At 40.9% G+C, this 21,180-nt stretch overlaps 1 protein-coding gene across 1 annotated transcript in view; it reads right to left on the reverse strand.

Annotated features, from left to right (window-relative positions):
* Positions 1-21,180, reverse strand: part of T265_05913 (hypothetical protein) — a gene marked incomplete at both ends in the record, with an annotated part of 79,872 nt that overhangs the window by 44,860 nt on the left and 13,832 nt on the right. Inside the window, 9 exons of the mRNA XM_009171048.1 lie at positions 4,895-5,245; positions 7,656-7,898; positions 9,796-10,146; positions 13,524-13,622; positions 13,668-13,940; positions 16,427-16,798; positions 17,778-17,902; positions 17,937-18,019; positions 19,023-19,429. Coding sequence (XP_009169312.1) covers positions 4,895-5,245; positions 7,656-7,898; positions 9,796-10,146; positions 13,524-13,622; positions 13,668-13,940; positions 16,427-16,798; positions 17,778-17,902; positions 17,937-18,019; positions 19,023-19,429 — 2,304 coding nt within the window. The remainder of the gene's footprint in view (positions 1-4,894; positions 5,246-7,655; positions 7,899-9,795; positions 10,147-13,523; positions 13,623-13,667; positions 13,941-16,426; positions 16,799-17,777; positions 17,903-17,936; positions 18,020-19,022; positions 19,430-21,180) is intronic.

Genomic DNA, 21,180 nt, shown 5'->3' on the forward strand with positions numbered 1-21,180 from the left:
CTTTCTCTTAGTTTCTCTTCACCGTGGCTCTACCAGAAATCCAGACATCTATCCCTACCAAATATGAATACGAACCTTCCAGGTACGAAGGGGGTTATATCCGACTGACAGACCGTGACAGTTCAACGCTCTTTCAGAATGTGCGCACGCTAGGGATAAACACTTGGGTGTTGTGCATCCTTTGTAGACACAGAAGTACGTAGGCATTTCACCTACATTAAAGAGAGTTCATTATGACAACCCAACACATTGGACGGAATAATTATTAACCTTCACCCAGTGTTGGCGGAGATAATGGTTACTCATTCCTTTTAAGGGAAATAGGAAAAACAGAAGAGAATGTTCCGCCCATGGGTTCGCCCTTTTCATTTTAAGCTCCGGTTCCATGAGAGTCACCGATTACTTGGTGCTAAGCCAAAACGTTTCATGATATGCATTCGAAAGTGGACAATGCTTAGCTGCTTTTACAGAACTCAGGTGCTTAATTCTTTCCGACTCGGCTTTGAACTGGTTGTTGTAAGGTGCGACCGATATATCGACTCATGTTTTAAAATGATGCTGGATTACCGATAAAAACAAAGATGTTATTATCTTGGCGAAACCTGCCACTAATCTGGTTCCTGAAAGCCATTCAAATCAACGTGTAGCGCATTCCGTCCGATAAATATATTTTGGGACCTTGAACAGCGCACGAAGTCATATTTTGGGGCAGATGTAGCGAAACGAATCAATTAGGAATAATAAACCAAGATATTCAACTGAAATTCTCTTTAATATTTCATTAAAACCGCTTCATTTATAAGTGAGCCTACCAAAGAGAAATTGAACGATCTTCGATTACCCACCTCCTGCTTTGTTGCAAGTCCGAAAGTACTCAGGTTAAGATGACATGAGTTTGAAGCAAGCTTGCCTGACAATGTGTCCTTCAGAGTGTTTGTAAAGATGGATGATTCAAGGGAAAATGTTATTGCATAGCTTGGTTTATTCAATCAGGAATAGGATAAGGAATGAAATCAATAGAATAGTTCATATTTAAAGAGCAACATGTTTTCACATCCATTCTGTGTGAGTGTTGGTGTCACGGTCTAGTAGGACGTACAGCTCACCGCAACATGTTCACCCTTTTCGTTTGTTGTCACTTTCACTTCACAATTTCGTAGTACCTGGAAAGAAATCGAAAATTAGTAGCATAAAGGCTAACTTACAAATCATTTGTTGGTTGATCAACCAGCGAGTTTAAATGTTAGATGCAGCTTGTTTGTCGAAGAAGTGAACACGTCCTCGGTTATGTTGCTATTTCATACGCCTATTCATATTCATAGTGAGGGGCTGTTAAGCTGATGATCTTGCATTGGGTTAGCGCCTGGACTAGCCGAATGTAATGTTGTTCAGTTTAATGGTTTATTCATTTCGAGTAGCCACGTTGAGTGTTCATTTTCCCGTTGAAACACCATTTGAGGGTTAAAATAATAATAATTAAAACAAAAAATATATGGTTGGTTTTGTTTAACTCTTTATTATACAAAACGTTAAACTTGAGCATAAAAAATTCAGTTCATTTACCGGTCCGATAGCTTGGTTCCAAATCTGAAGGAGGTCGAATGTTTTAGGTACAGCAAGTAAAGTAATATGTGCTGTCAAAAAAATCCATATCCGAAAAAGTAGATACTCCAGTCAGGTTTGACCATTAGTGTAAGCTACAGAATAAGTGAGCATTTGAGCGTATGCCGTTTGCACCCACGTGTAGCGATCAGTAGATCAATGCAACTAAGAACGTGGTGCTGAAGACCTGACCGAATCACGGCCAAAACACTGGCTGAAGACGACTGATAACTCACAGCGTAGATTGTTCGTGCTGCGTTTACGGTCTTCTTGGTTAACCGCGACAAGCTGACGGACCGCCCAATGGGCTATTTTCTTCACAAGACTCGCCAGTCGATGGACACATATGCACGAAAATTCCCATAAGTAGATGTCCCTTCCAAACACCACACGACTGTAAACCTGTCAAAGGTTGCGATACTGTGGAACACAACTAGCATTGATATTTCCTCCTCTAATGGAAAACAATCAATCTGAAGAGCCGAGAAACACTGTACGGCTGTTTCATCCTTATTGAGAATCATCATCAGTACAGAGCATGTGAATCTCAAGGGAGATTCTTTCAGAGACACTCTTGGTAACAAGTCGCGAACTAAACCTTTTGGCCAAATCTCTGGATATTAGTGAGATGGACAGTGCTGACGGTGAACAATGGGAATCAAATGACTGTGCAATACTTTTCAGCTTTCCCTTATTGAGATCATCATCAGTACAGAGCATGTGAATCTCAAGGGAGATTCTTTCAGAGACACTCTTGGTAACAAGTCGCGAACTAAACCTTTTGGCCAAATCTCTGGATATTAGTGAGATGGACAGTGCTGACGGTGAACAATGGGAATCAAATGACTGTGCAATACTTTTCAGCTTTCTGAACTAGGCTATGTTCACTTACAGGGAGAAACCTTGATTGTTTCATTCCAATAAACGAACATCAACCAGAATCGAATATGTAAATACTGGAACCAATGTTCACATAAAGTACTCACGTGTGGAGTTTTTCTGCTGCAATCTGAAGAGTACACCCCTTCAAACCTGTAATCATCGATGCCGCGGATGCAAATAGTTTCTTCAAACGTTGCTGTGTACTTTATTTTCTGTTCTGTGTCTCTCTAAATACGAGAAATGAACGCCACAACCTGAAATGGACTTACCTCGATAGTACCATCCTTTACATCAACTACGTTAAACAGTTGACCTGATTGACGCATTAGTTGATGGAAGAGTTCCCAAGCCTTTCTAAGCGTTCGCTTGAAACTGACTGTTTCATATTCTGATGGTTTCAAGAGACGTTCCGGAATCGGCTCCATGATCGGGCTGCATCCAGTTAGTCTCAGCACTCTGTGAGAAATTCCACTTAATTCTTGGACGATTTCCGCCAAACATTTTACTTTATCCTGCGTTGAATAAAAAAGGATGGAGGTATTTTAGCCAAATTCAAGAACATAAGCATTCATCATGATACATTTATCCTACACATCACGGCCATAGCTTAGTAAGTTGCTCAGTATTGTCAACCAATTTCCGAGGCTTAGTAATCATTTATTCGCGAGTACACTTGGTGTAACATTAACCCTTAAATAAGTTGTGTTAACTCCCTTTTAGGGTATGCATCAATTAAATAGACTGCACAAAACGAAATAATCCTTTCAACTGGGCGAGTTGGCAAAGCATTCAAATAATGTGACTGTACTGTGTATATCTGAAAACACAACAGAACAGATAAAACATACATGAATGTGTTTCAAGTTTAACATTATCACATCAGAAATTACAAGTCGGTAGTTAAATCAGCGTGCACCCAATCTGATAGACGATCAGCAATTAATTCGGGGTTTCGTTCAAACAACGTGTCCCAAAAATAATTAAGCAGAGGAATTCTCATCAGACGTACAAATAGTACAGTATAACCTTCAACATCTTGTCTATCGACTCGAATGAAATAGTGATATTTGGTGACATATTCGACTGAATAATTTTGTTTGGGAGGTTTCAACATACTGTTATATAAACTTCCCATTAGCGGCACCCAAAATCGTACCTAAGACCTTACTGGGCAGGTTTTTACTGAGGAGCCCAAGTTTGAAATAGTGTAGAAGGAGCCTTGGGCAACATGTATTTCCGCCGAGTCCCAGAGAGGTAAAACTTTATTCGGCTACTACAAACAGAACACTGTCCTCAAGAGTACCTGACGTTTACATATTTTCGTTCAACAGCCCAACGGACAGAAGTGAGATGGGATTCGGTTTTTCTGCGGACCAATTTTTAGGAGCAAGATAGTCATTTTACGATCGTTATATATTGGAGGCTTCAGCCTATATTGTAGAAGCAACGGAATATTGCATGAAATTTCAATTTAACTTGCTGTCATATGCACCCTGTCATTTATTTTTTTTCTCGATTGATATCTCTCTAGATAAAAAATCCACTTTCCGGACGCAACTTTCTAGATGCCCGATTGCTCCCAGCAGATGGCCATCTCAACTCATGGCGCTATTTAGCTAAGTCCATTAGACAGAGCTTATACGCAAAATTAGTAGATTCTCACTGGCATCGTTTTTTTTTATTTGTTTCACCTCCCACATTTATTGTATGAAGCACAGGCGTCCAGCTGGGAAGGTGCAGCGTGCTTTCCTAAATAACTGTACATTAATACAAATGGCTTTCAGACCCCCAATAAGTGAATAAACTTACTATTTTTCCAAGGCGCAAGATTCGGTGCCCTGTTTGAAACCACAAAGTTCATTTATTTTACTTAGTCATTTTGCTGATCATCTGTCGCATTGTCTCACAAACATAGTAGAAGAACGAGCAACATTCGAGCAAAAGAACTTATTAAATTTGGCAGTTGTTACTTCGATCACTGGATCAAAAAAGCTATAAAAAAATGATAATTGTTCCAGGGATTTTGAGTGCTTGTAAAATCCGACCAGAAAAACAAAATCGGTTGCCTAAAATACTCGTGCATTTACTTAAACCTTGATCAGTGACTTCGGTGACTTCGCTGATCTAATGTTGTCCTAGCATCCTAATATGGTAAGAGGTCTTCACTTCCCTTCAGTGAGTGAGTTAATGTTCTGTCAAACATCATTCAACTTATTCAAATAGTTTGCTCCTGAATAAAAAATCGAATACATATTAAGCAGACTGTAATAGTATTTCACTTTATTTCTTCAACAATCTAGGTGTAAACGTGGTTTGAATAATTAAAGGCCCAATAACGCTTTCAATTCTGTAAACATAAAACTGGAATGTGAAATCTCCCGCAAGTGAAAGTTTATAAGTTGTGATTTACTTGATTCCTCCAGTCCCTGCAGGCGGGCGAGTTGGAATTCGGTTTCGTATAGTCACAACCAACTGGTTCCAGAATCAGTACGAGTCTGATGAGTCGCTGCGTTGCATTTTGTTGTGCAGTGGCATTTTCGTGCTTAACTGAGTAGATAATGGGCTCATCAGTGGTATACATTTCTCCAAGCCGTTTTACCGCATCCTTGAAGGCATTGCTATTTTCCTCCTCATCACTGATTTGGTGCACCCCTGCGCTTGAGGGATAAGAGTAAGAATCATGGCAATTGTGCAGCCAAATGCGTTCATTTTCTCCCAACCAGGGACGTTGCCACACGGTAACCGAACACTGGACTCGATTCTGAAAGACATAAGAATGTTAGCGAGACACGGACCCTTTCCGACTGATGCCTTGGAAAACAGTGAGGCAAAGTCAAATGTGTGTTACCTCTGAGTGACTCAGTTTGGGAACATAGCGAACCAAGGTACCTAAACGTTTTGGCACCTCTTGCATCCCTTTAAGCAGCGGCCGATAACGGGGTTTGCATTGAAATACGTCGGTATTTCTGTAGCTAACTGCCTACAAAAGTATATTCGGCGAACTTGCTCGATTCCTAGCTTTAGCATCCTTTTTCGGTGAGAGTTATTAGTATGCTCCGTAGAGCTTACTCTGACCTAACTTGTGTCTCTATATTGGGTGGTCTCATGTCCACAAGTATCAATAACTGATTTTCCACATTGGAAAAGGTTTGGAACAGATTGAGAAGTCATCGTTTTAGAAGGGCTTGATAAACAATCGGTAGTTCTAATTTGGGCAACGTTTCGCTTTTGACACAAAAGCCTCATCAGGTCAACTGAGCAAGTCACCAAACTGGCCACGTTATAAGGCAGACGGGAACCAATCAGTAAGTCAGTCCTCTTCAGATTATCACACTAGATCAGTGTTGAGTGTCAATTAGAAATTCTCTTTAATATTTCATTAAAACCGCTTCATTTATAAGTGAGCCTACCAAAGAGAAATTGAACGATCTTCGATTACCCACCTCCTGCTTTGTTGCAAGTCCGAAAGTACTCAGGTTAAGATGACATGAGTTTGAAGCAAGCTTGCCTGACAATGTGTCCTTCAGAGTGTTTGTAAAGATGGATGATTCAAGGGAAAATGTTATTGCATAGCTTGGTTTATTCAATCAGGAATAGGATAAGGAATGAAATCAATAGAATAGTTCATATTTAAAGAGCAACATGTTTTCACATCCATTCTGTGTGAGTGTTGGTGTCACGGTCTAGTAGGACGTACAGCTCACCGCAACATGTTCACCCTTTTCGTTTGTTGTCACTTTCACTTCACAATTTCGTAGTACCTGGAAAGAAATCGAAAATTAGTAGCATAAAGGCTAACTTACAAATCATTTGTTGGTTGATCAACCAGCGAGTTTAAATGTTAGATGCAGCTTGTTTGTCGAAGAAGTGAACACGTCCTCGGTTATGTTGCTAATTCATACGCCTATTCATATTCATAGTGAGGGGCTGTTAAGCTGATGATCTTGCATTGGGTTAGCGCCTGGACTAGCCGAATGTAATGTTGTTCAGTTTAATGGTTTATTCATTTCGAGTAGCCACGTTGAGTGTTCATTTTCCCGTTGAAACACCATTTGAGGGTTAAAATAATAATAATTAAAACAAAAAATATATGGTTGGTTTTGTTTAACTCTTTATTATACAAAACGTTAAACTTGAGCATAAAAAATTCAGTTCATTTACCGGTCCGATAGCTTGGTTCCAAATCTGAAGGAGGTCGAATGTTTTAGGTACAGCAAGTAAAGTAATATGTGCTGTCAAAAAAATCCATATCCGAAAAAGTAGATACTCCAGTCAGGTTTGACCATTAGTGTAAGCTACAGAATAAGTGAGCATTTGAGCGTATGCCGTTTGCACCCACGTGTAGCGATCAGTAGATCAATGCAACTAAGAACGTGGTGCTGAAGACCTGACCGAATCACGGCCAAAACACTGGCTGAAGACGACTGATAACTCACAGCGTAGATTGTTCGTGCTGCGTTTACGGTCTTCTTGGTTAACCGCGACAAGCTGACGGACCGCCCAATGGGCTATTTTCTTCACAAGACTCGCCAGTCGATGGACACATATGCACGAAAATTCCCATAAGTAGATGTCCCTTCCAAACACCACACGACTGTAAACCTGTCAAAGGTTGCGATACTGTGGAACACAACTAGCATTGATATTTCCTCCTCTAATGGAAAACAATCAATCTGAAGAGCCGAGAAACACTGTACGGCTGTTTCATCCTTATTGAGAATCATCATCAGTACAGAGCATGTGAATCTCAAGGGAGATTCTTTCAGAGACACTCTTGGTAACAAGTCGCGAACTAAACCTTTTGGCCAAATCTCTGGATATTAGTGAGATGGACAGTGCTGACGGTGAACAATGGGAATCAAATGACTGTGCAATACTTTTCAGCTTTCTGAACTAGGCTATGTTCACTTACAGGGAGAAACCTTGATTGTTTCATTCCAATAAACGAACATCAACCAGAATCGAATATGTAAATACTGGAACCAATGTTCACATAAAGTACTCACGTGTGGAGTTTTTCTGCTGCAATCTGAAGAGTACACCCCTTCAAACCTGTAATCATCGATGCCGCGGATGCAAATAGTTTCTTCAAACGTTGCTGTGTACTTTATTTTCTGTTCTGTGTCTCTCTAAATACGAGAAATGAACGCCACAACCTGAAATGGACTTACCTCGATAGTACCATCCTTTACATCAACTACGTTAAACAGTTGACCTGATTGACGCATTAGTTGATGGAAGAGTTCCCAAGCCTTTCTAAGCGTTCGCTTGAAACTGACTGTTTCATATTCTGATGGTTTCAAGAGACGTTCCGGAATCGGCTCCATGATCGGGCTGCATCCAGTTAGTCTCAGCACTCTGTGAGAAATTCCACTTAATTCTTGGACGATTTCCGCCAAACATTTTACTTTATCCTGCGTTGAATAAAAAAGGATGGAGGTATTTTAGCCAAATTCAAGAACATAAGCATTCATCATGATACATTTATCCTACACATCACGGCCATAGCTTAGTAAGTTGCTCAGTATTGTCAACCAATTTCCGAGGCTTAGTAATCATTTATTCGCGAGTACACTTGGTGTAACATTAACCCTTAAATAAGTTGTGTTAACTCCCTTTTAGGGTATGCATCAATTAAATAGACTGCACAAAACGAAATAATCCTTTCAACTGGGCGAGTTGGCAAAGCATTCAAATAATGTGACTGTACTGTGTATATCTGAAAACACAACAGAACAGATAAAACATACATGAATGTGTTTCAAGTTTAACATTATCACATCAGAAATTACAAGTCGGTAGTTAAATCAGCGTGCACCCAATCTGATAGACGATCAGCAATTAATTCGGGGTTTCGTTCAAACAACGTGTCCCAAAAATAATTAAGCAGAGGAATTCTCATCAGACGTACAAATAGTACAGTATAACCTTCAACATCTTGTCTATCGACTCGAATGAAATAGTGATATTTGGTGACATATTCGACTGAATAATTTTGTTTGGGAGGTTTCAACATACTGTTATATAAACTTCCCATTAGCGGCACCCAAAATCGTACCTAAGACCTTACTGGGCAGGTTTTTACTGAGGAGCCCAAGTTTGAAATAGTGTAGAAGGAGCCTTGGGCAACATGTATTTCCGCCGAGTCCCAGAGAGGTAAAACTTTATTCGGCTACTACAAACAGAACACTGTCCTCAAGAGGACCTGACGTTTACATAATTTCGTTCAACAGCCCAACGGACAGAAGTGAGATGGGATTCGGTTTTTCTGCGGACCAATTTTTAGGAGCAAGATAGTCATTTTACGATCGTTATATATTGGAGGCTTCAGCCTATATTGTAGAAGCAACGGAATATTGCATGAAATTTCAATTTAACTTGCTGTCATATGCACCCTGTCATTTATTTTTTTTCTCGATTGATATCTCTCTAGATAAAAAATCCACTTTCCGGACGCAACTTTCTAGATGCCCGATTGCTCCCAGCAGATGGCCATCTCAACTCATGGCGCTATTTAGCTAAGTCCATTAGACAGAGCTTATACGCAAAATTAGTAGATTCTCACTTGCATCGTTTTTTTTATTTGTTTCAACTCCCACATTTATTGTATGAAGCACAGGCGTCCAGCTGGGAAGGTGCAGCGTGCTTTCCTAAATAACTGTACATTAATACAAATGGCTTTCAGACCCCCAATAAGTGAATAAACTTACTATTTTTCCAAGGCGCAAGATTCGGTGCCCTGTTTGAAACCACAAAGTTCATTTATTTTACTTAGTCATTTTGCTGATCATCTGTCGCATTGTCTCACAAACATAGTAGAAGAACGAGCAACATTCGAGCAAAAGAACTTATTAAATTTGGCAGTTGCTAGTTCGATCACTGGATCAAAAAAGCTATAAAAAAATGATAATTGTTCCAGGGATTTTGAGTGCTTGTAAAATCCGACCAGAAAAACAAAATCGGTTGCCTAAAATACTCGTGCATTTACTTAAACCTTGATCAGTGACTTCGGTGACTTCGCTGATCTAATGTTGTCCTAGCATCCTAATATGGTAAGAGGTCTTCACTTCCCTTCAGTGAGTGAGTTAATGTTCTGTCAAACATCATTCAACTTATTCAAATAGTTTGCTCCTGAATAAAAAATCGAATACATATTAAGCAGACTGTAATAGTATTTCACTTTATTTCTTCAACAATCTAGGTGTAAACGTGGTTTGAATAATTAAAGGCCCAATAACGCTTTCAATTCTGTAAACATAAAACTGGAATGTGAAATCTCCCGCAAGTGAAGGTTTATAAGTTGTGATTTACTTGATTCCTCCAGTCCCTGCAGGCGGGCGAGTTGGAATTCGGTTTTGTATAGTCACAACCAACTGGTTCCAGAATCAGTACGAGTCTGATGAGTCGCTGCGTTGCATTTTGTTGTGCAGTGGCATTTTCGTGCTTAACTGAGTAGATAATGGGCTCATCAGTGGTATACATTTCTCCAAGCCGTTTTACCGCATCCTTGAAGGCATTGCTATTTTCCTCCTCATCACTGATTTGGTGCACCCCTGCGCTTGAGGGATAAGAGTAAGAATCATGGCAATTGTGCAGCCAAATGCGTTCATTTTCTCCCAACCAGGGACGTTGCCACACGGTAACCGAACACTGGACTCGATTCTGAAAGACATAAGAATGTTAGCGAGACACGGACCCTTTCCGACTGATGCCTTGGAAAACAGTGAGGCAAAGTCAAATGTGTGTTACCTCTGAGTGACTCAGTTTGGGAACATAGCGAACCAAGGTACCTAAACGTTTTGGCACCTTTTGCATCCCTTTAAGCAGCGGCCGATAACGGGGTATGCATTGAAATACGTCGGTATTTCTGTAGCTAACTGCCTACAAAAGTATATTCGGCGAACTTGCTCGATTCCTAGCTTTAGCATCCTTTTTCGGTGAGAGTTATTAGTATGCTCCGTAGAGCTTACTCTGACCTAACTTGTGTCTCTATATTGGGTGGTCTCATGTCCACAAGTATCAATAACTGATTTTCCACATTGGAAAAGGTTTGGAACAGATTGAGAAGTCATCGTTTTAGAAGGGCTTGATAAACAATCGTTAGTTCTAATTTGGGTAACGTTTCGCTTTTGACACAAAAGCCTCATCAGGTCAACTGAGCAAGTCACCAAACTGGCCACGTTATAAGGCAGACGGGAACCAATCAGTAAGTCAGTCCTCTTCAGATTATCACACTAGATCAGTGTTGAGTGTCAATTAGCGGCTCTTGTCGTTTGGTGGAGTTGTCAAAATCCTGCTTTGGTGGTTTGGGGGAGTTTCAAATTAATTCTGATCGGGTTCGGTTCGTTAATCTTCCCCTTCAGGGTGCTTCAGTTAGTGATTCACCTCAATTGCCACTGGTAGATTTCCCCCGGTCTTTGTGGGGTTGTGAGTGCTTCGACAATTTAATTTGAGGGGGGTTCAGGTCGAGTGGAATCCAGATGATATCCACTCTTCCCTCATGAGAGTGGCTTCATAAGAGTAGTTTTCCAGAAGGGGAACACTGCGTTCTGTGCTGGCGCAGTTGAAGGATCGCCTCCCGGCAAACAGAACCAGCGAATGTGTCTACAATATCAAGTGTAATGACCGCACCAAGGTCTACATAGGACAGACGGCCAGGGAACTACACATCAGAGTCGAAGAGCATAGTAGAAAAATAAACAGGTCGCCTAGAAACGCAGATGAACATCAAGCGTTACTGAAAGGCTCGGTGATTGCGGAACACGCACTGAACACAGGACACAAAATATATTTAGAAAATGTTGGCGAGGACTACGGTCCACGTCAAACGGACTGACCGCCGAGGCGGTAGAAATCCCAAAGCATCCCAGTGTTAACAGAATAGAAGGCGTGGAACTGGCAAGCGTGTGGAGAAAGGTGCTGGATCAGTCGAGCTGACAGGTATTGGTGTGCGGTCATCAGAAGGAATAGTGGGCATCATCTGGATTCCACTCGACCTCAACCCCCCCTCAAACTAAATTGTCGAAGCACTCACAACCCCACAAAGACCAGGGGAAATCTACCAGTGGCGATTGAGGTGAACCACTAACTGAAGCACCCTGAAGTGGAAGATTAACGAACCAAACTCAATTCACCAAAGCAAGACTTTGACAACTTCACTAACTGACAACAGCCGTTAATTGACACTCAACACTGATCTAGTGTGATAATCTGAAGAGGACTGACTTACTGATTGGTTCCCGTCTGCCTTATAACGTGGCCAGTTTGGTGACTTGCTCAGTTGACCTGATGAGGCTTTTGTGTCAAAAGCGAAACGTTGCCCAAATTAGAACTACCGATTGTTTATCAAGCTCTTCTGAAACGATGACTTTCCACATATTTAGGATAACCAAACAAAGGTCTGCAATCCACACGATTACTGAATCCGTAAGTTGATTATGACTGCTGCCAAAACACACACTGACGAAAATCCCACCGCAATCCTAACAGTCAGTACGTATACAATGTCAAATCCTGGCCAACAAGAGGACTGTCACTGTCTACCTAAAGTACTTTAAACAGTCAACATAGTTGTCAAAAGATTCCGGTCAGGCTCGAATGCGCATGGGCACACGATCAAAATATATGCTCGAAACAGGGTGAAAACTAACGCAGATTATTGGCAGCTCATTGGGCCAAAGAAATTCCCTGAATGGAGAGTGGTGTCAGGTAGCTGGATGCGACATGACCTCAGTCGTTAAGTTGCATTTTGGTAAGCCATCATGCTCTCCCTGGAAATCGCAGACTGCCACTCAGGATATCTTACGGTATCAGTACTCGCAGTGGACACAGTTTGGTGCAAGACTGTCGGATTAGATGAATCCTAACACTTGAACACTATGCATATCCCTGTACAACAACGGCTGAATCAGTTTAGGCAGGTGTGGAAGAATTCTCTGATTCCTTGGTAGAAGAAGTATCATGGTCTGAACCACTCTGAAGCGGTCGAACAAAATCAGTCACCAGAGAAAGACATCTAATGGTAAACTAGAAGCACCAATACTGTGCTGTCAACACCCTAATTAAGGCGTCCTTCAAGGTTGACCATGAGGCGAAGACAGATGCAATCAAGCTTATTCCTAAGGGAATGCCAGGTTTTACACTTATTAAGCTGCAATTTGTTCGATTGTCAAATGTAGGAAGCAGAAGGGTAGCAGCCAACAGGTTTAGATTGCGACGCAGGTTTTCGGACGATGCCCTTAAACCTGGCGGTAGAAATTAGCAAACCAATAGGAGGTAAACACAGCGTGATTGGCACCTATGAAGTGTCTGCGGCCCAGTGGTTCCGAAACGATGGTACAATCCACTGGACATTCACCAACACGAATGAAGTTGCCTCTGAAAGTCAAGAATAAGGCGAGTGGCGCATGCAGACCGAGAATTATGTGGACGGCGCACTGATTCATTTCAGTGTATTTCGAAGCAAAGCAGATGACCGGATTAGTTAGTTAGTTGACCACATTTTCAATGCGTGTTGCTGTTGATGTAAAAAGTGATACAGTGAATTGACTCATAAGGCTTCTTAGGGCACAGTATTTGTGCTAACAGTTTTGAACTGGTATTTGGAAAGGATTCTAAAATCAAAATGGACATAAAACAGCTGCTCCCAAAGAGTCAAGCTATCAGCTGCGAAAATGCATCCAAAGCGATTTATTTATGTAATCTAATTGGGACCGAGAAGAAATTCCGATGTCTTCCCGGACAAGTTGCTGAACCAAACAAAGACATTTTATTGAGGCACAGTCTTGCTGGAAAAGGAACAATGGTGCTCCTGTTTGTGTTCTGCGTGTGATGAGGTTGTCCTGTAAGGTCAAGGCCACCAAAATCCTGAAGTATTTCAAGAAAAGTCCCGTTTTCTTTCTGACTGAGACTGTCACAGCCAAAATGATTAAAACAAGAGAAGATGCTGCTCTTACTCTCATGGATGAGATCGGGGTATAAAAGCCATCTTTCATTAAGCATCACTACATGCTGAGATATTTCATCGGAAACACACTTACTTGTGACAGTTTTGGTTCACACTTTCGACGACCAGACGTAGGTTTGCACGAAATCGGCTTCATTTTCAAGTCAAACATTGTCTTTTTGCCCACTTCCGTCTAAAGAATCGCAGTTTTTCTGCAAGCGATTGTAGATGAACTTACTTCGAGCAAAACATTCTGAACGCTATCTTCACCAAAAATATAAAAGTCCGCCAATTTCTCGTTGTAAAGTTCTACAGCTTTGGAGACCATTTCTTTCAGTTCCATATCGCCGTGCGCCGAAGCACCTTTAGTCGTTGTGGTCTGTGCTTTGAACCTCGTGACATTTTTGCACTGCGATATTTCAAACGTCTCTTCATTCTTCCAATTTTTCCACCAGTAGCTTCCTTTGCAAACGTAGAAGTGCTGTGGAGGATTTAGTAGAAGTAAAACTATCTTAAAACAGTAGCATTCCATCTGGGTTCATTGAAACAATGCGATCTACAAGAGTTTATTCGTGAACTCACTTTCGCCTGAATGACAGATGCAATCAAGATCATTCGACATTTCGATAGACTCCACAAGAGGTTTGCACAAATCGAGCAATACATTGGCTGAAACAGTTCTGACAATCGTGATCGATACACGCCATCTTGTTATAGTGCTCTTGCAAAGTTTATGAGGTTTTGGGATAATTCAGCACCGAATTTCTGCTACGGGCGAAGATTTATCTGAACCACTAACGCTTGCATAACTTTTGAAATAATATTGGTCGTAAACAGCACATGAGAGGTGTTCTCTGCAACCACAAACAGAAGTTCAATGCTTCTTAAGAGAGACCAAAGCTTAAATAGAGTTCAAGCACCTCCAATTCTTCGTTGTGTACTGTCTCACTGAAGTTTTTCCATAACATTTGCGCAATGAGAGTCCTAAGTGTATATATAGCGTGAGTCACTGTTGTAGAACCAACGCTATGTTCGTTTGCTTACTGAAAAGGCATTATCATATCGTTTTGCATTCTAAAGAAATAACATCAAATATCACGCTGTCTCGTAATTTCAGTATTTTTAACTAGAGGGAAACCAGGAATGAAATGGCCCTCAACTACTCTGACGGTACGATACAATCTATAGAAATTCAACTCATTGATTTTTGACATCTTGACATTCGAAGAGTTACCACATATTGAGCGAATCCAGTGAATTGTTTATCTCATCAGTTCAACGTTCGCATAAATGTTTATCATTTTGTGCCCAAAATATCCGACGCTTAAAAAAACTGACCATGATAACATCGGAACAGAACGACTTACGGCTTCCTGTTGTAGATGTCATAAATTGAAACACCTTGATAACAATAGTGACACCCGGGTAATTCGTTAGATATTATACAAAATGCAATACAGAATAATCAGATCTACAATCTGATGAAAATCGATCGAAGTCTGACACACATAACCATAGGAATCACACGTAGATCCAGTTCCTAAATCTTGGTTCCCACTACGGGAATCTCTTGAGGACCAGTTTTAGCAGCAAGAATTAATGAGTCCAGCCGGTGGCAAAATGTTCACCGACCCAATAATTGCAACCTAACTGGTGTCACCTAAAGGCAGTTGAGTGACAGTCAAAGTGAACTATTTGACAAAGGGTTCATGCCTTTGTGTGCGTGCATGTAGTATCGAGTTAGTAGCTGAGAATTTACCTGTACGAGCAGTCATAAATAACTAGGATCAGTTAATAAGAAAACATTCCTGGCAAACGAGAAAACTCCCGCACCTTGTCCATCCATAGAGAACGATATTTTGAAAGCATCATTTAACTACGATTCCCTGTTTTAACTCAACCTAGGAGAGAATTATTACATTGATCTGTTTAACCTGTGTTCTATTAAAACCTACGCTACAATATATAGATTTCCTATGATACTGTTTTCCAAAAAGTAAAACTAGTGCCGTGAGTTTGTATTTCTAAGATCAAATAGTTCCCCAATTAAGATGTGCCCATATAGCAATACCGCGCGGAGGCTGATATTGCTTCCATGTTTTAATAGCAGATTACGTAATTACTAGTATGTTTGTTCGTGAATTCCCTGTGAAAATAAAGCAGTCGGCGTTTCCAACATTTCAGGGGTTAATGGTCATTGAAGAACAGGGTGCGCCCTTTAAGACAAGCGATTGACTTCGTGAACTACAGAGTCTAACAAATCGGTCGCTTGCACGAACCAGAATTTGTAGCCACAAGAAATTCTTTTAAAGCGCTTGTGAATGTTACAATGACCAAATGTACGCCTTATACGACCTTCTAAAAATGAATTTCGGTTTCATTCGTGGTTCCTAACATGCCGGGTTAAAAGTACTAATTTCACAACTTCCGCACATTTACCTTTGTTAATCTGAAAGTCATTACCATGTTTTCCTGGATCTAAACGTCCAGGGATTTGAGGAAACTGCCCAATGTTGTTTAAACCTTGGTCTTTTTTATGGTAATTCAAAATGTGGAACTTTACTCTCATCACAACACATCGAGACACAAAACAAAGCTCCAAACAACTGCTCAGATTAATATCAGGGTGGTAAAATATTACTGGTTGGGTAAATCTATGTGAGAAGCATCAAGCATAATTCCTGCCAATAACAGCTGAGATTCTTTGGGGACCAAGTTGGTCAGCGATCTTCACCCAGCAACCATATGCTCATTGGCTGGTTGTCCATGTTGTGACAGCAGCGCGGAGATATTTTCATTGTTGGATACATTATGCTAGGAGTTTATGAACTCAATTAAATGTAATTACGGACAAAAAAGATGGAGTTTTCCATGATACTCAGCGTATAGAAGAGAATTGAGACAAGTAGATCCAAAATTTCAAGCAGACTTTAGACCCATTGCATCATATTATGAATTGAATTCCGGGGACAACATCTTATACTAGTGGGTAATTACCATGTCGTTAGAACAAGCTTCTTCGTTGCTTTCAGAACAATCCTCTCCTGTTGATTCCGATTTGAAATACACTTCAAAGGTGAGTCGTTTTCCAGGCACTGGCGATTCCTCAATCTCTTCTATTGCAACCTTCCAATAGGGTTTTCCAAGATTCACTTGGTCGGCAAACAGTTTCAACCAACGCTTGTCCTGTGAGGAGATACACTGCAGGTTTGATTCTTGTGATTGCTTTCTATCAACCATAGTAGTTTGGTGCTCGTTGGACGAGGTCTTTTGTGTGATAGGTATAAGCTCACAGTCACTGACGTCAATCGTTTCGTGGAAAGTAACCCACAAACGCTGCCAATATCGGACATGACAGGAGACCATGTACTATAGAAAAAAATGATAGGAAGCAGAGCGCAGAATTTTAAAGTTCTGATGAAGACAATGAAACTTTTGTTAACGGTCAACCAAACGAATAAACACTGCGATTTTTTCGTTACATCCAACCATCTCCAAACGGGACCATTCAAACGAGACACCAATGTGCTAACTTGCCTAAGCGATAAAAACTAGGTAGTAATAAGTTATAGTTTGTTTGTCAAAAGCCAGATTGAGAGCTTGACGAGAAAGTAACTCCCAACAAGTGCCCTGCCATTTGCTTGGTTTTCTTTTCCTTTATTTCATGCACAGTAACACAATACAGATACTCCTTTGAAAATTAGCTGTGGACTTTTCCTATCCAAATCAGGGGAGACACTGGGCCTGAGTTCTTAGTAGGTCTCACCAGCTGCACATATCCTTAACAATAACGGCCTTTGAATCCGGATACCTGACATGAGGGACGAGCATTTTCCAACAAACAAACAGCATGCTAGAAGCTCCTGAAGTATCGGATCTTAATAAACGAATATTTTCACGTTTGCTCAAAGTCATTGGTTTACACGAGCAAGATCGTCAGATTGAATTTACGCAACCACCTCTAATTTAAAGCTTTATTGTACGGTATATTGAGTGACTTGATTTAACACACAGCAAATACATTTCACCACCAAAATCGTCCAATTTTATTTCCCTTTTGTTCTACCGCTAATTTCTTTCTTAAGCAGAATATGAGTGACAATTTTGATCTCCAGATGTTCCCTTAAAAACTACTCAAATAAAACTGCGACACTGCCTTCAATTAATCTACCAAAATCCAACTGCGTTTTTTGATCTTCTCCAATGGCATCAATCGTTCGAAGAAAACAGTCCTCAAAATACCAAAACCGCCAACGATAAGGGAAGCTCCATCATCTTCAATTAGGGAAATGCTCACTGGAAATCGCTCTTCGTGTCGAATACTCAATAATCCTGTATAGGAGCTTACCCGTGAACCCTGATGTATTCTGTCCAGACAGAAGTGGCTAGATAATTCCGAAGCGTCATCTTCCAACGCTGGAAAATACAGCTTCATCAAAACAAGCTCTTCTCCATTAGCGAATATACACTCATCTGCAAATTAATTTGGTTCTTTCGAGGGACTCACTTGGAATCCAGCTGAATCTCTCGTTTATGATGTTCTCAGGCAACTGAACGAACCAAATTAGTTTGCAGATGAGTGTATATTCGCTAATTTCGTGCAATTTGGTTTCACGTAGAACACAGGGTTGACGGAATACCCGGGGACTGTGCCTACCTGATGGGCCCCAAGAAGGGCGGAACCGGTCGTGGGGTGTCGATGGATTTTCAGCAACCTTATGAGTAGTACATTACAAAGCTCTTCTCCGCTTCTGTTTTGTCCTTTGTGAGAATACCTGAATTAGTGCATTCGTGTCGCTTACGGGTAAGTTGTTGATAGTCCAAACGTCAGAGGTCTTGATTTTGCTGCTCCGCGATGAGCATTCTGGAACAAAGGTCTTTAGGCGTTTTATCAATCAAATGCAGTTTTACGCAGCATACATACTCGACTTTGGCTGACTGAATGCAAAAGTGCACGGTTAGAGCATCGGAGACATTGAAAAACAAAGCAGCTAACTGTGATGTGCACAAAAACAGGTGGAAGTTTATTAACAAATTTACTAATGCATGTATTTGACATTTTGCTTGGTAGCCAGGCGGTCTCCTATATGCGAACGTCTACTGTGTCAATTCCCATTCACGTTTTGCCTACCTTCGAAACCATTATATCAGAGCCTGCGAAAAGATTCACATCTCAGCTGTTACTGGGAACAAAATTACAAACGAACGGCGAACAGAATGAGTGCAAATTGTGGTCTGGGTGTGCAATATTTCGGTGGGGAAGGCAACACTGAAGAAGATATAAATGCTCATGTAATGGTAATCGTCTTGAGACTCCAATGTAACATGGGTAGCATTCCGTCGTTAATGGTCCACTTTCAGAATAAGAAATTTCTTAGGCAAAACAAAAATAAGTGAGCAGAAAACCCACTTTCGTACCCAGAGCAAGTTCTTCCAAAAATGGATTTTTTATGCAGAGTAGCTGGGGAAAGTGAATGATATGCCATTTCAATCCCTGTGTTCATCAGGGCTGCTGACTACTCACTGTGAACGTCTTGAATCATGTTGTTTACCTTATAGTGAGAACACAAATGGATAGAGAATATGAACTCACTTGTGGCTTGCTTTCTTCACAGAGTTCCTGCAATCCATCTTGATTTGAACCGTTAACGGATCGGGTGTTTCGACATGCTTCGCGAAGCATATACAGAGTAAATGTATACTGCGGCCCAGAAATGTGCTGGAAAGTAACAGGACAATCGGATAAATTGGGTGTACGCTCACCTCAGTGGTGGGATCCTCAATGGCGAATAGTTTGTACCAATACCGACTGTCAACCCGTGTATTGAAAGCATTGACGGCTCTGCCAACTACTTCCTGGAAAAGAGCAGTCGCTTGTTCCCATCCATGTAGTGGGCGACGTAGACGGTGTTCTCCAAAGTACACGTATTCGCAGTTGCTCAACTGCACTGTTGCACCCTTGTCAAATTCCACTACTTTTACTCTGCACCTGGCAAAGTTCTAAAATCAACAGGAGAAAAATGAGAATGTATGTGAATGTTAGTGGCAACCGACAAAAACTGATTGTCTACCCGACGAAACAGTCTTCAGTTTTGCCACAGAACACGAGCCTTCTCTACACCATGAATTAAAGTCCGTTTCCAAGGGAAACGCGGGTTATTGTTTTACAATGCATTTGCTGTTTTGACAGGCAAAAATGCTGCCGACGTCACCTTCCACGGATCGCAATTACCCCGCCCATCAAGAAGTAAAAATCAACCTTCAAGGAATAATAAATTCTCAAAAACTTTCCAGTCAGGAAATCGATAGCGGTTGAGCATGTTGTATCATTAATGCAGCGGTTGTATCAGTGACACCATAAGCAATTAGATACTAAATGCGTGAAAACTAGGTAACTTGGAAGAACAAGTACGAATAACGTCTGCAATATTCACCAACTTCACATTAGCCTAAATATCCGGACCCATCTTCATGTAGAAATCTCTGGGACAACAACCAGTGACCTTACTCAAGAGTGATTATTGCAGGGGTGTTCTACTGTAGCATGGTTGGACCATACGCCATTTACTCGCCAACATTAGTTGACGTGTGTAAGTGTTTATCACCGGTCAAACGCAGTTTCAATTGTGCCAACGAATAGTTGACTACAGTGAGCAATGTAAGTCCAGGTATCCCTACGAAAGCGGCTCTGAGATAATTGTGGTTTAAGGTTTGATAATTATCTTGCAATATGCCCCAAATTATTGATCGTCAAGCCACATCGTTCAAATGCGTAATCTCGTTTTCCGTCATGGAAATTTGGATACAACCATCCAATTTTTGTGGACATGGCTGCTCACTCGCACTTTGTCATATTAGTTTCAACTAAGAGTTTATGGAAACTGTTGTAAAAGGTAACTTTCTTACGTGTGAGTTAATTTATAAGCTGTTCGAAGATGGGATTTTGCCAAAAATATCCAAATTCAGGATATGAGGTGGCTTGCGTGCAGACATTGAAATGGCAGCTATGTGGCTCGTCCTGCAATGCAAAACTTGATAAGTAAAATATAGGCCTAAAAATTTGATGGCTGAAATGTCACTAATATCCCTTTACTAAAGCCTGTGTTTCTAGCTTCCAAAATATCCGCGACATATTAAGTGTGTATTCCCACCTAATTCGACATGACATATTTTGGCGACATTGAAAGACTAGTTATTACCCCAACAAACCTACAGAAGAAGACGTTACCAAATTCGAAGAAACTTTGCAGTACATTTATTCTACTGAATATTATGCTCAGAACAGGTGATTAAGGGTTCAAGCGACCCCGGGGAGTGAGTTTCATGTCATTAAATATGATAATCGATAACCACGTGTTTTGTGGGGTTACAAAACAGTCTTAACACGCTATTCTTCTTCACAATTCTCAATCCACTTATATCAAATCCTATGTGGCTGCGTTTACACAAATCGTCCACAAAACTGGTAGGATCAATCTGGGTGAAATTCTCCCAAGTTTTGCTCCACGTTTTGACTGAACATACAGTTGAATGCTAGTTAATTGATAGAAGTCAAAAAAGAAAGGGAAAAAGGCATTTACGTTTACCAGTTTTCCACTTGTTTAGGACGCCGCTCTCTCGCATACATCGCAGGGGGTTTAAACAGTGTACACGCTTCGTATGTGGCTGCAATTACACAAATCTTCCGCAAAACTGGTAAGATCACGGGGTAAAAGTGAGTGACGTTGCTGTCGCAACGCAGCTAAGAAGCA

This window comes from Opisthorchis viverrini (assembly GCF_000715545.1).
Source record: "Opisthorchis viverrini unplaced genomic scaffold opera_v5_115, whole genome shotgun sequence".
NCBI lineage: Eukaryota > Metazoa > Platyhelminthes > Trematoda > Opisthorchiida > Opisthorchiidae > Opisthorchis > Opisthorchis viverrini.